Genomic DNA, 13,991 nt, shown 5'->3' with positions numbered 1-13,991 from the left:
GGCCGAGCAAAATACCAAGATATTATGGTGAAAAATTCAATTCTTAAATTCATATAGGATGCTATATATTTGCATCTCGTATATGATAAATAAAATATTATTCAAAAAATCTTGGTTTTACTTTTTAAACAGTTCAAATCCGAATTAATTCACATCTAGAACTGGCTAATCAAAGTCCAAAGTGATTTTTTTAGATTTTAACTTTAACCAGCCATGCTAGTCGCTTCTAGGATTGATTAAAAACACACCAAACAAAAGCCGAAAGACAAAATTATTTCGAGATTTTACCAAAACGCTTGGTTGTTCCGCGTATTGATCTAGTCAATCCTCAGGACCACCCGTGCTTCGGGCTTTGACCATAACATATATATAAAATACTTTTGATAATGCAAAACAGAAAAGTTCTATTGTGTCGCACTGATTATATGAATATATTCTTTGTACGTGTGTGTGTCTCTGTTTACCTCATAAAATTTGCGAATTATTTTATCCGAACATACGGTATATATGTAACATTTTCTTACAAATATCTCGAATATCTAAACTTTGTGTATTTACGTTCTTGTACTGCAATTCGTAGGATTGATTAGGACAGTTGCATAAATAATTTCTTATGTAAGTACATTACTATTTAAATTTGGTTTTTTATGCATAAAATGTGTATATAGCATATACATAGCATAAGAAGTAGAACCACAAGAGAAAGATAATGTATAATTACTGTTTATATAGTATCTTTTTTTTTTTCGTATTATATATCTTCAGAGTTTATATATATATATATATATATAATTTTTTTTTTGTTTGTTTTTACACTGAATTGGCCCATGTATAAAGTTGACTGTTGTTTCGGATGACGTTGCTCGAGGAGAATAGAAGGTATTTTAATATCTTCCCTTGATATGAAAGTTTTTTTTTTTTTTTTTTTTTCAACATTGATCAATGTCCGCTTAAGATTTGCGATTATAAATTCTAACAACTAGCTATGCGATCGTTCTGGCGTATAAAAACTTGCGAAGGACAGCACGTACGTATTGTGTTAAATGATTGATTCATCCACATAAGAAGCAAATAATAATATGTAACATGATCGAACGTATTTAAACGTATTGAATTGCACATTAAAGATTTTATATAAAGATGATCGAAGATGATCGGTCGGTACGCTCAACAACAATATTTGTGTATTTGTGGCACGATCGTTGATAACGAATGCGTTCGCGTTACAATACAAGAATGTGATGCAAACGTGCCTGCGTAGAGTCTTCACGTTTCTCAGCGGACTTATTCTGTAACTTTTTAACATTTACGTGTTACAGAGGCATAAATGCACGCGTTGCGAATTTTCGCGCAGACGAAAACTGCGTTTTGAGAAGCGCGCCATCAGGAAACGCTCTATTGCATCGTTCGATCTTTTTTTTGTTGTTTTTTTGTCGTCTGCGATCAGCGATAAAGACGGAACGAATAAGCTCGGCAGCGATGCGGATAGCGCGTTTCACAACGCGCAGCAAAAATGTATCACAAAATAGCTGCGCGCGATATAAAACGAAATCTGTCGCCACGAGTTACAGAACAAGGATTACCCTCCCGGACCACTTATCTATGTACTTTGTTCATTGTATTATTAGGAATTATTAAAATCGTTATGTACAATTCTTTTTTTCCTCATATATTGAAATATATATCATTGCCTTGTATGCGACTAACGCGACATGCAGCTTGCGTAATCGGGGACGTTCTTTTTTTTTCTTTTTTTTTTTTTTTTTTATATCTATGTGACGTAATGTATACTTAAAGTGGTGTTTGTTTGTTTGTTTTTTTTTGTTTTTGTTTTTTTTTTAAACATGATCTGTGTCTTTTTTTCCTTTCCCATGTCGATAATAATTATCCCCCCCTCCCCCCACATTTGAGCATTTGTATTAATTACAATCCGAAGTCTCTGTCGTCGTCCTCCGGTCTCACGTCTCCGTACCTCCAGATATTGCGATGGTTATGTTTCGCATCCTCTTCGGCCTTCTTGTACTCCTCGATCTGCAAGTTTCAATTGCAATTCGCAACTCAGTATAGATCGTGAGATTACTCTTTTGTTTCTTTTTTCTTCAAACAATAATATAAAAATTTCTAGTTAACTAACCAATTTAGCAAGTCTTCTATCTCGATGCTTCTGAACATGCAACAATCCGTCAGAGATGAGTCCCTTTCCGATATCTTCGTTCGTGTTTGGCTGAACAAGTGTCACCGCAGTCACGTTATTGCTCATCTTGTATTCCACGTTCAGGAGCAGGATTTTGTCAAGCACATCTTCCTTAAACGCATCCACTGCCCATTTCTTGTCGTCGGTCTGCGGAAATAAGTCACATTGTGAGTGTGTGTGTGTGTGTGTGTGTTATTTATATTATTATATTTTTTTAATACGCGTTATTCGATTAGTTTGTATTATGTTCAATTGACTTAGCATTTCCATCCGTTTTTTGATTTTGTCAAAAACTTAAATTACTTACGTCGCTTGGCAGAGTCACACACGCGAGCGTGTACTCGTGAGCGAACGGCTTATCGGTCGCGAAGCGCGCGGGCAAATCGGCGACTCGCGTAACATTAAGAGTTTCCCTGTTGCCGTAATCGATGTAGAACACACTGACGTTGGTGCCCGAGACTTTTTCCGTCTTCACGCGATACCACTGATCGTCGCCGCTGAACTTCGCGACCGCCAGATCACCCCTGGTCGGCTTGTAGGCACCGGGGAGCGGCGGATTGGTGGCCAATTCCTGGCGCAACTGCAGAAGCATGTTCTCCAGAAGGCTGCCCTGATCGACAAACTGGGCGTAGAAGTGAAGATCGTCGGTAACTTCGGAGATCACAACCTTTTGATAGTCGATCTTGCGCTCTTGCACCTCCTTCTCGTCCACGATCTTGTCAGTCTCCACCGGCGTTTCCACGAGGTTCTTCCAGATCTACATCACCAAGTTATATATCTCAGCTTCTTGCTCTTACGAAGCTATTATTCGAGTAACTGGATGTATATTTACATTGTAATTGTACGTGTGTGGTTGTATACTTACATTGAGCTTTTTCGCCTTCGCGCGTTCCTCCGCGGCTTTGAGAGTTCGCGTAAGTTCTCCGGAATCCGGGAAATTCACGACTTCCGCGAGACCTTCCTCGACCAAAGCGACGGACATGTTGACATCGTTCACCGTTAACCAGCCAATGAAGCCGCTCAGTTTCGTTTCCGTGTTCTCGATCTTTATCTCCACGTCCCGCTGGAAGCAATGCTCTTTGGTGAAAGCCAAGGCTTTCTCGCCGTACTCGTCAGCTTTTACCACTCCGCCGCCGGGCAGGGTTCTCTGGCATCGCGGCGTTCTTATTCCAGCCAGCACGAACGTGATCACGTAATCCTCCTTGGGAAGATAGAGCTTCAGACGCGAACCGCTCGTTACGAACTCGACGACCGCTCTGATCCCTTGCGCCCGCTTGAGCGACGTCAGGAACGCCTTCGCCTTCGAAGGATCGTTCGAGAGATCGACTATTCTGTGAACAGGAATGTCTTTCTTCGCGTGCAGACCGTGCTGCGATTTTTCCGCCTTGCTCTCCGCGACCTGCAGAAGATTATAGTGAGATGAACGTTGATCGTCGTTCTGCCTGTACTTGATTACTCGTGCGAGACCTCGTCCGACCAGTGCTTCCGCGATGTTCCTGTTGTTGTTGACATAAAGAATAGAAATGTGATTGATCTTTGAGTATTTATTTCTAACGCAAATTAACAAAAAATCATTAAGCGCATAAAATAAAATTTTTTTCCGAATTTACTTACGTTTTGCCGTAAGTTACGGTGCAGCATAATTTCTCCGGGAAGTTGTCCCTCGCCGGCTGCGTGTAATCGACCACCACTTTGACGTTCTTTCTGATGAACTTCTCGCGCAGAAACTCTCGCGCTTCCAGCATCCACGGTATGTCGTAGAGCGGTCTGAAATCTTTCGCTCGCGTGGCGTTGTTGCTCTCGTCGTTCTTCTTCTCTCGTGTGGGCGGTCGAATACTGCTCAGAAATACTTTCTTGTTATCTCCGTTTTGCGTTCGTATAATAAGCGCGTCCGCGTTCACGATCTCCACGACGGTCCCGGTGAACTCGATCTGCGGTTCGGACGGTTTGTAATCTTTCCACAACCGCAAACGCGCCTCTTTCGCGGCCGTCTCAGCGAGACGCAACTTTTCCTTCGCCCCGGCTCTGCTGCTGCTGATCGACCACTCCTGACATTTTGCAAAACCTTCGCTCAACAAGATCTCGGCAATGTTTCCTATAATAAAACAAAAAATCGCACTCGTACATATCATGCGAATTAAATCAGTTCGAATATTCACGATATAAAACGGGAGATACGGTGTTATGAAATAGTAACATTTGATCAGCCACGGCCGATTCGAATTTCACCGTTTCATATACTTGATGGTTTGGTTCACTTTGAACTGTAAGTGGCTCAGAGAGATGGTCAAAGGAAAGCTAAGGAAGCCAAGTTAAAAATACTCGCAGAAAAAAAACTACTCGCGATACGAAAAAATTGAACAGATTTAGAAAATATTTAGAAACTCCGCGATTCAGTCTCGTTGAAATTATGTGTCACGGACTTACCTTTAGGATGAATAATGCTGCCGGTAAATGAGTTATTTTTGTTTACCGATTCGAGCACTACTTCAACGTCTCTGTGCAAAAGTCGCGATTCAACAAAGTATCTGGCTTCGTCCGCGTATGGTTCGCTAACAGAATTATCGCGGCGTCCGTTTGGCCATCCAGGACAGCGAATGCCCGAAATCATCAGCATTATGTTATAGAAATCAGGCAGAAGTAAAGCCTTGACGGTGGATCCGTCTAAAACGAATTCGATGATTGCTTTGATCGGCTTCTTGCCGAACTTTTCTAACAACTTTTGCGGATCGTCGACGGTCCATTTAACGTCGCGCACGTGTGAACCAGCTGACTCCGACCACTTTCCTTTTTTCGCGACTTTTGCGATGTTTTCCAGTTCGATCAGTCGTTGCTGCTCAGCCGAAGGATTGCGGTTGTCTTTTTTGACGGTCACAAGACCCTCGGACACCAAAGTTTCAATTACATTTTCCCCATTCCTGTCTGTAAAATAATATATGATAATTATAAGATCATCTCTTTTAACAATCGTTTAAAAATCAATATATTCATCACTTTTACTTCTTCAGTCTTAATTTCTCTGTGTTTCTATGTGTGTGTGTGTGTGTGTATGTATGCATATGCATGCATGCATGTTATTGTGCAACTCAAATACCTTTTCCCAACCAAACTGTCCCGTACAATCTGCTTGTGTTAGCTGATTTTTCAAAGACAAAGGTGACATCCTGTCCAATCAATTTCCTGCGTAAAAATTCTCTTGCTTCCCAAGCGTAAGGTTCGTCTTTACTTCCGTCAGTGCTGCAAGTCATTAACACATTTTTGATTATCGCAAAAACAATCAATTTTGTTATTTTCAAAACTTATCCGCGCTTCTTTTTTTTTTTTAAACCTTGAAAAAAATTTATAAATACTTTCACAGAATTCATGCGCATATATAAAATAATACATTAAGATTAGTATTATGCATCACCTTTTTTTTGCATATCGCAATGTTATTTTACATACGTGTCATTTCCTTTCCAGCGTTCTAGCTTGGGAGCAGTAATGTTGCACAAAGTAATTGTTGCCTCGGGCGGAGGACCACTTATGGGCTGTCTACGAATAACAACAGTATCTCCGGATATTATCTAGAAACAATTTAAAACGCATAAATAGACATTTATATCTAAATCATATTTAATATACATGCACAATATTTTGAGTATCATAATATATTTATTATAACCACAATAAGTATCATAATATATTTATTATATTTGTTGTAACCAATATATATTTATTGCAACCAACAAGGAGGCATTTTATATTTTTCGTACTTTTTCAAATTTGTAATAAATGAACTTGTGAAAATTATTCGAGATAGATAACGATAAGAGATAGATACGATGAGCGATCAAAATGTGCGTTTAAAGTTCACATTTTAATATCGGTCGCATATTTAACACAGTGCGTTCTCGAAAGCACATGGCGCGGCGATATTATTTTAAAATGTTAACCATATGTTTTGCGGTCTGACTTCTGCCAGCTGGGCGAAGAAGTCAACATCGACATGGTGCGGCGTAAAACGAGAGATAATTTCGTGCGTTTATATCTCCTCCGCGAACGCGAGGCGTGCGTTGCGTGCGGCCGCTCGCAGTGGCCGGTCGCACGGACCAGCCGAGTTCGCTCGGCTCTGATTTTTGTTCCTCACCTGCTTTACCACTCCATATTTGAGTTTCACCTGCTGTGCACTCATCTTGTGCGCGACGGAATCAAAGAAACTACGGAAGTTCCGCGAGACTGATGTTTCGAGCGATCGGCACGTGCTCCTCTATCGAGAGAGTCGAGAGAGGTGATGGTGGTGGTGCGGTGCCTGTGTGTCCAAGTATACGACGTGGTTCCACGTGGTGTGTTTATCAAAAAGTTACGCAAAATGAACTCAGGAGTACGTTGACATGTTGGCCGTAGTAACAAAGGTAGAGAGAAGCAAAAGGCACCTTTGCGCTTTCTTTCGTTCGCACAGCTCGCGCGTACACGCAGATCGGAATTGTAATCGGCGGCACGAGCGCGATCTACACAATCGCAAAACACGCTCTGAAATTCGTTTGGATTTGGTGGTGATGTGGCAACACGCGACACACGGTGCGCGGCACGGTGTCGCACTCTATGATCCGACTTCGAGCTGACACGTATATGTCCGAGAGGAGGAGGAGGAGGAGGGATGGCGGCGGCGTGTGCAAGAAATTCAATCGCAAAACCCGAGCGCGGTCGCGCGCGGGTCGTTGCGGAGGATACGTTGCCGCTTGCGTCCGCACTTCGCACCTGCTTGTGTAATCTATAAATTTTTCTCCTCCTCTCCCCCATATCCTTCCTTCATTTAATACATGGTCGTGCAACGCACACACAGAAGAGCGTGAAAAAATCGAAGAGAACAAAGTGCAAAACGATCGGTGATTCCAAAAATAAAATTTAAAAATAGGACAGAATGCTATTTACAGTTTCAAGGATACGACAGATTGTTTACTCCAATGTTATTTTTAATAATAAAATGTACGCACACACGTGAAGTAAGATTGAAGAGACAGTACAAAACGATCGGTGATTTCAAAAGAAAAAAAAATGATAATATATGGGGGAAAAAAATTATTTTAAAGAATTATATGTGTATACATATATGTGTATATATATTTAAGCACACTCTCTGCACAACATCCTGCAAAACGGCTCTCACAACCCAATTTATTTAATTCATTAGTCTAAAGACTCCTGAGCCCGAAGAATCTTCTTATTATTAATTAAAAAATAATAATAATTGTACTATTATACACAAATTTCAAAAGATTGTTGACTTTAATATCAATTTTTACAAAATGTAAGCACATATTTGCGTACGGAAATATCACACCAGCAGTATAAATTTATTATTACGGTAAAACTTATCTTCAAGAAACACACGTTGCGAAGTAACATTGAATTAATAATATTTGCAAGATAGAAAAAAAAAAAAAAAGAAAACTAGGAGCCAAGATACTTGCGTTTACGATTACAAGATCTAAGAGAGATCGAACTTCTATAAGAGACGTTAATTTTTTTTAATCACCAAGTCTAGTTCAAGTACAATTTTCTCTGTTTTCTCACAAAATTTCCAATTTCGAAAATCGATGTAGGGGGGAATAAATATTCGGATGGGAAGACATATATGTCGGAAAGCAAATTTTTAAACACGATACTTTTTATTTTATTTCGCACGAGTTTACACATCTTCTTAAAATTAAGTTTTTTGATGAATCTGACAATGGAATGATTATGAAGAGAGTCTGAAACTAGTAGTAAATACGCGAAAGTATAAAAAATAATATGCAAGATGTAATGGCGAACTCTTAGAGGCGATTTGTAAAAGAGGAAATACTCCTGAGACAGAATCAAGTGGCGGGCTTTTTGTTTTTTCTTTAACGCGCGACGCGATCGATATATAAATTATTTCGTAAAATTAATATACATATACATCTATGTTTCGTAACCCTACAGATGACAAGCTTGACACTTTGTTCTGTCAACGGCGGTGGTAAGAGAAGAGACGAGAGAACGATGAAAATAAAAAGAACTCGTGATATCTTTTTTTCAACGAAATTAATTAAGAACAGTCTCTTGCCTTCTAAGGGATCTAAAAGAAAAGTCTTTGGATTTGAAAATAGTTTCTTTCAAAAAAAAAAAAAAATAAAATAAAATAAAACAAACTATTTTACATGAAGAAGCTTAATCTACTTCTTCCATCCTCGACGCTTCCTCCGCGTCACCTTCTAACGTCGGCACTTCAGTGTCCATCTTCTCTTCCTCGGCATTTGGCGTATCCTCATCATCAAAACCTAGGCCGAGCTTGATCATTCTGTAGATACGTGACGCGTGTACCTGCGGATCCTCGAGCCCGAAGCCGGATGACAGAAGAGCGGTTTCGAACAACAACATAACGAGATCTTTGACCGATTTGTCGTGTTTGTCCGCCTCGGCCTTTTGCCTCAGGTTCTCCATGATAGGATGATCAGGATTGATTTCCAAGTGTTTCTTGGCCGCCATGTAACCCATGGTGGATGTGTCGCGAAGAGCTTGCGCCTTCATGATCCTCTCCATGTTCGCGGTCCAGCCGTACTGCGATGTTACAATACAGCAGGGCGAGTCCACCAGTCTGTTGGACACGACTACCTTCTCCACCTTTTTGTCGAGGATGTCCTTCATGACTTTGCAGAGATTTTCGAATTTCGCCTTATCCTCCTCACGCTTCTTCTTCTCCTCCTCGTCCTCCGGCAATTCCAAACCTTCCTTCGTGACAGAAACCAGTTGCTTTCCGTCGAACTCTTTCAGTTGCTGCACAACATACTCATCGATAGGTTCGGTCATGTAGACGACCTCAAAGCCACGCTTCTTTACGCGCTCCACGAACGAGCTGTTGGCAACCTGTTCCCTGCTTTCGCCAGTGATGTAGTAGATGTGCTTCTGGCTCTCCTTCATTCTGCCTACGTAGTCTTTCAACGAGCACATCTCGTCACCGGACGCGGATGTATGATAGCGGAGAAGTTCCGAAAGCTTCTTCCTGTTTTGGCTGTCCTCGTGAATTCCTAATTTCAAGTTCTTGCTGAACTGCTCGTAACACTTTTTGTAGTTCTCTTTGTCTTCTGACAATTCTTCGAAAAGTTCCAAACATTTCTTGACTAGATTCTTTCTGATGACTTTTAGGATCTTGTTTTGTTGCAACATCTCACGAGAAATATTTAGCGGTAGATCCTCGCTGTCTACAACACCCTTAATGAAGTTCAGATATTCTGGAATCAGGTCCTCGCAATTGTCCATAATGAATACACGTCGCACGTATAATTTGATGTTGTTCTTTCTCTTTTTATTTTCAAAGAGATCGAAAGGCGCGCGACGCGGGATAAACAGCAGCGCCCTGAATTCCAGTTGACCTTCCACGGAGAAATGCTTGACGGCCAAATGATCTTCCCAATCATTTGTCAGGCTCTTATAGAACTCGCCGTATTCTTCTTGCGTAATGTCATCAGGATTTCTAGTCCAGATCGGTTTTGTTTTGTTGAGTTCCTCATCCTCGGTGTATTTCTCTTTAATGGTCTTCTTCTTCTTCTTTTTCTCATCCTTCGGCTTATCCTCATCTTCGTCCTCGCCAACATCCTCGATCTTGGGCTTGTCGTCCTCGGTTTCGTTTTCACCCTCCTTTGCAGGCTCCTCTTCTTCATCTTCGCTCAGTTCCTTATCACGCTCTTTTTCTACGACAAGCTTGATGGGATAGCCAATAAATTGAGAATGTTTTTTCACAATTTCCTTGATCTTGGACTCCTCCAGATATTCGGTCTGATCTTCCTTTATGTACAAAATGATTTTGGTACCGCGTCCAATTGGCTCGCCATTGTCAGGACGCACTGTGAATGAGCCGCCGGCCGAAGATTCCCACAAGTATTGTTCGTCGTCATTGTGCTTCGAAATCACGACGACCTTGTCAGCGACCAGGTATGCAGAGTAGAAACCCACACCGAACTGTCCAATCATGGAAATATCCGCGCCTGCCTGCAGAGCCTCCATGAACGCCTTCGTTCCAGATTTTGCAATAGTACCCAAGTTATTTACAAGATCAGCCTTGGTCATTCCAATGCCACTGTAAGGATAAGAAAAAATTTCATTTTATTGCATCATTACTAATATGTATATAAAAAAAATATCGTAGATAAATTGTAAAGTAGTCTTGAAAATTGTGAAAGATTCTTTTAAAAAGTTCAAGTTTTTTAAAACAACTGTTATATAAAAATTAAATGCTTTCAAGTTGATTTAACATTTTATACGAGACAGATTAATTTAAAAATGCAATAAAATACATATTTGAACTATTAAATTTGATAAAAGAAATGCAATTAAATTATCAAATATAAAGACTCATTTAAGTCTTCACCTAACCTGAAGACATTAAATAATTCATTAAAATAACTTTTGTAGTAAAAGACTTTCTGCAAATTAAAAGACTGTACAAAGACTTCAATAATCTCAAGCTTTGTGCACAATTGATACTTACGAATCAAGAATTGTCAACGTGCGATCATTCTTGTTGGGGATGATTTTGATGAAGAGCTCTTTGCAGGTATCCAGCTTTGATGGATCAGTCAATGACTCATAACGAATCTTGTCTAAGGCCTAAAGAAATATTCATATTGTGTGTTTAGTCCTCATTCATGTAATCATTGCAAATAATACATAAATCTTTCCTTGTACGAACAAATTCATTAAAAAAATTTTGTTCCAAGAATTTTATAAAACGAAAAAAAAAACAAATACATGTTCACACATACAAATTATAACAATAATAATTTACAACATCAATCGTAACTATTTATGTAACCTAACTTGTGAGTATTTCTTTGCGATATTCCACTTTTATCTTTTTATCGAATAATCAAATTGAATCATCTCAACATCACAAATAAACAATAAAATTTGCAATAAAGAAGCGGCGACGCAACTGTGTGGGTAAGGTTTCGTCACACAACCTACACTTCTGTGTAGGTTGTGTGACCAATCGATAATGCGACCATCCGTTTTTTTTTTTTTTTTTTCACATCGACTATGCACAAGGCTACTTACATCAGACGAGTTGGAGATCAGTTCTCGGATGAAAATTTCCTTGTTTGAATAGAACGTATTAATAATCAAGCTCATAAGCTGAGCAATTTCAGCCTGGAAGGCGAAGGTCTCCACCTCGCCGGCGTCCGACATGTTCACGTCCTCTGGCATTTTTTCTTTTTTTTTTCTTCAGTAATTATTTAACCTCAGTTCGATATTAAAATCTCACACGACCGCCAGTACACGAGAGACAAGTACACGAAGAAGAATGCACACACAATTGTAAAATCGCAGTGAAAATTCGCTCAGTAGGGCAGAAACCTTGGCGCGTTGTCGCAGCACCGCTCTATCGCACGGGGATCGCCAGACCAAATATTCAATGGTGGCGCCGGCGCAGCTTTATATACTATCGCAGAATGTTCTAGAAGCTTTGGCGGAAGTTGGAGAACCTTCTAGAATGTTCTATCAAAATAACGTTTTGAGGAGAAAATCGAGCACGACGCGATCTCCGTCGTGAGTCGAAACGTCGAAAAATCTCGCGCGGCGATTAAACGCGGCGTTTCGTTTGCGAATCTCTCGGACAGAAACTCGTACCGTACGGTCGATCAACGGTTTCTCCCGCCCGGGCGACTAGCGTAGTCCCGCGGAAGTGACGACACGTTTCCAGGGATCTAGAACCATCGCTATAGGTCGCAGGGCGCACGGCAAACGGACGAGAAAGGAGAGGGACGCGCGTATCTGCCGGCGTGTGCGTGCGTGTTCGCGCGTTTTCGTGTACGTGTGACCCGATCACGTACAAACGGCGGGCTACTCTACTCCATAGGTGCCAAGGATGTTTCTAGGCGCATCGCGGACGTTCTAACAGAAAATTGGCTTTTTTTTTTTTTTTTTTTTATCAAACTCGTTCGTTCCGTTTTTTCGACTCCGATTCTTCTCGTCGAAATAATTCGGATAAACTTTTCTGACATCAAATACAACACGCGCGACAAATGCGAAAATAGATTTGTTTTTTGTTAAATGCAAAACACGCTGCAAAACTTTTACACAGCATTGCAATCACGTCTGCGAATAGCAGACGTGGAGAAAAGAGAGACACGTGGTGTTTGTAAGAATAATTTTTTGTTTACGAGATTGTTCAAATGTATTGTTCTTGTCATATTTAGCATCTTGTTAATTTAATTTGTTATCGACGACACGGTCAAATCGTGTAATTTTTTCACGTCGTCGAAATCGTACACACATTTTTGGAATTTCGACCAAGAGAGTCGTGGGATTTTTTCTGCTTTTTTTTTGATCGCACAATTATTTCCGCATTTTAATTGCGTTGTGCATTGAGTCGAAAGTCGGCTTGCATTCTGGACCAGTTATTTCAGACTCACGGGCGCGTGTGTGCGTGTAAGTGTGTGTACATGTGTATAACGGATAGTCATTCCCCCCGTACGAGTTTTAAACATATATGTACATATGTATATCTCATGTTTCGTTGTTACACGGCGACCACATTTGCTTTGTTTTTAGTATTTTGCAGACTCATGGATCCGGGAATTCTGTCAAGACTGATACCCCAGAACAAGGAGCACATACGACCTGCCTGTAAAAAATGCGGCTACGCCGGACACTTAACCTATCAGTGTCGCAATTTCATCAAAATCGATCCCAACAAGGAGATAGTGCTCGATGTCAGCAGCACGAGTTCGGACAGCGACGAGAATTACGTGACTCCGTTGACGGAGCTGCGGGAACGTGAACTGAAGAAGAAGCTCAAGGAGGCCAAGAAGAAGCGCAAAGAAAAGAAGGCCAAGAAAAAACGCAAGAAACGCGAGAAGACAGACAGCAGCAGCAGCAGCAGCGAGTCAGAATCCGAGTCGGAATCGGAGTCCGAAACTTCCAGCGACGAGAAAAAAAAGCACAAGCACAAGAGGAAAAAGAAAAGCTCCAAACACAAAAAGCGCAAGAAACGCTCCAGAAAGGACGATTCGTCTGACAGTGACAGGAAGTGAATTGCCAGTGATCGAAAAATTTAATTCCGATTTCGAAGAATTGCAACAAATTTTCCTCGCGATTGCATGGTTCCACGTGCGAGAAACTTCTACATTCATTCTATAGTTCCGTTTGTCATTGAATATTAAACAGTGTTATACATGACAAACAATAAGTGTGTTTATTTACATATTTATGATGATGATGTAGCAGACTTTAGTATTTCTATTTTACAGCTAGTATCTCTATTTTACAGCTGTTTTGTTTTTTTAAGTCATTATATTTATGTAAGTAAATATATATACACGAACGTATATACATATATTGCATTTTTCATATATATGACAATATTCTGTACCGTATATATAAACATACATTTTGTAGAAAGAGAGAAAGATGTCACGCACCGAAAAAAATGAGAATACATATGTATGCACATGTTCTCATATTTTCCAGCATGATATCATCTTTCTCTATTTCTAGAAAATACTCATGTCTTCATTTTATTATTGAAAAAACAGGAAGTAAGTCTTGTCAGATGTCTTGAGAAAATTTATATTTTTGAAATGTAGCGAAACAATGAATTAAAAAATACTATATGTGTAAAAAATAATATATTATGTAATGTAATTTGATGTGTGATACTTCGGTGATTGATCTTCACGTACAACCCATAGAGAGCTCCGGAAAATTAAAATATCAGAGAGAAGCGTGATAGCGGCCAGCCTCGTGATAGAATGTGTAATCACTTTTCCGCTCCGTAAACTAGCGCGTGTCCACA

The 13,991-nt window shown here is 40.2% G+C and overlaps 3 protein-coding genes across 6 annotated transcripts; 1 reads left to right on the top strand and 2 right to left on the bottom strand.

Moving 5' to 3' along the window:
- Positions 1-890: 890 nt before the first annotated feature.
- Positions 891-6,813, bottom strand: LOC109859267 (staphylococcal nuclease domain-containing protein 1). The gene is made up of 9 exons (XM_020437334.1): positions 6,324-6,813; positions 5,639-5,760; positions 5,289-5,431; positions 4,622-5,116; positions 3,809-4,289; positions 3,060-3,690; positions 2,502-2,951; positions 2,135-2,341; positions 891-2,031 (listed from the first exon to the last, which is right to left on the bottom strand). The coding sequence occupies exons 1-9, from the start codon at positions 6,366-6,368 to the stop codon at positions 1,924-1,926; spliced, it is 2,682 nt and encodes an 893-aa protein (XP_020292923.1). The 5' UTR covers positions 6,369-6,813; the 3' UTR covers positions 891-1,923.
- A 1,502-nt stretch (positions 6,814-8,315) lies between these two features.
- On the bottom strand, positions 8,316-11,625 carry LOC109859255 (heat shock protein 83). The gene is made up of 3 exons (XM_020437309.1): positions 11,252-11,625; positions 10,686-10,804; positions 8,316-10,274 (listed from the first exon to the last, which is right to left on the bottom strand). The coding sequence occupies exons 1-3, from the start codon at positions 11,399-11,401 to the stop codon at positions 8,369-8,371; spliced, it is 2,175 nt and encodes a 724-aa protein (XP_020292898.1). The 5' UTR covers positions 11,402-11,625; the 3' UTR covers positions 8,316-8,368.
- Positions 11,626-11,902: 277 nt separating this feature from the next.
- On the top strand, positions 11,903-13,531 carry LOC109859256 (protein SREK1IP1-like). Of its 4 annotated transcripts, none has more exons than XM_020437310.1 (2): positions 11,903-12,335; positions 12,749-13,531. In XM_020437310.1, the coding sequence occupies exons 1-2, from the start codon at positions 12,248-12,250 to the stop codon at positions 13,228-13,230; spliced, it is 570 nt and encodes a 189-aa protein (XP_020292899.1). In that variant the 5' UTR covers positions 11,903-12,247; the 3' UTR covers positions 13,231-13,531. The 4 variants fall into 4 exon arrangements, with proteins under 4 accessions (XP_020292899.1, XP_020292902.1, XP_020292901.1 ...); XM_020437313.1 differs by lacking the exon at positions 11,903-12,335 and adding an exon at positions 12,343-12,625; XM_020437312.1 differs by lacking the exon at positions 11,903-12,335 and adding an exon at positions 12,343-12,667.
- Positions 13,532-13,991: the final 460 nt, after the last annotated feature.

The sequence above is a fragment of the Pseudomyrmex gracilis genome, unplaced genomic scaffold (genome assembly GCF_002006095.1).
Source record: "Pseudomyrmex gracilis isolate BER0280 unplaced genomic scaffold, ASM200609v1 scaffold_252, whole genome shotgun sequence".
NCBI classification, from domain to species: Eukaryota; Metazoa; Arthropoda; class Insecta; order Hymenoptera; family Formicidae; genus Pseudomyrmex; species Pseudomyrmex gracilis.
This window is presented reverse-complemented; position numbering and strand designations above follow the sequence as displayed.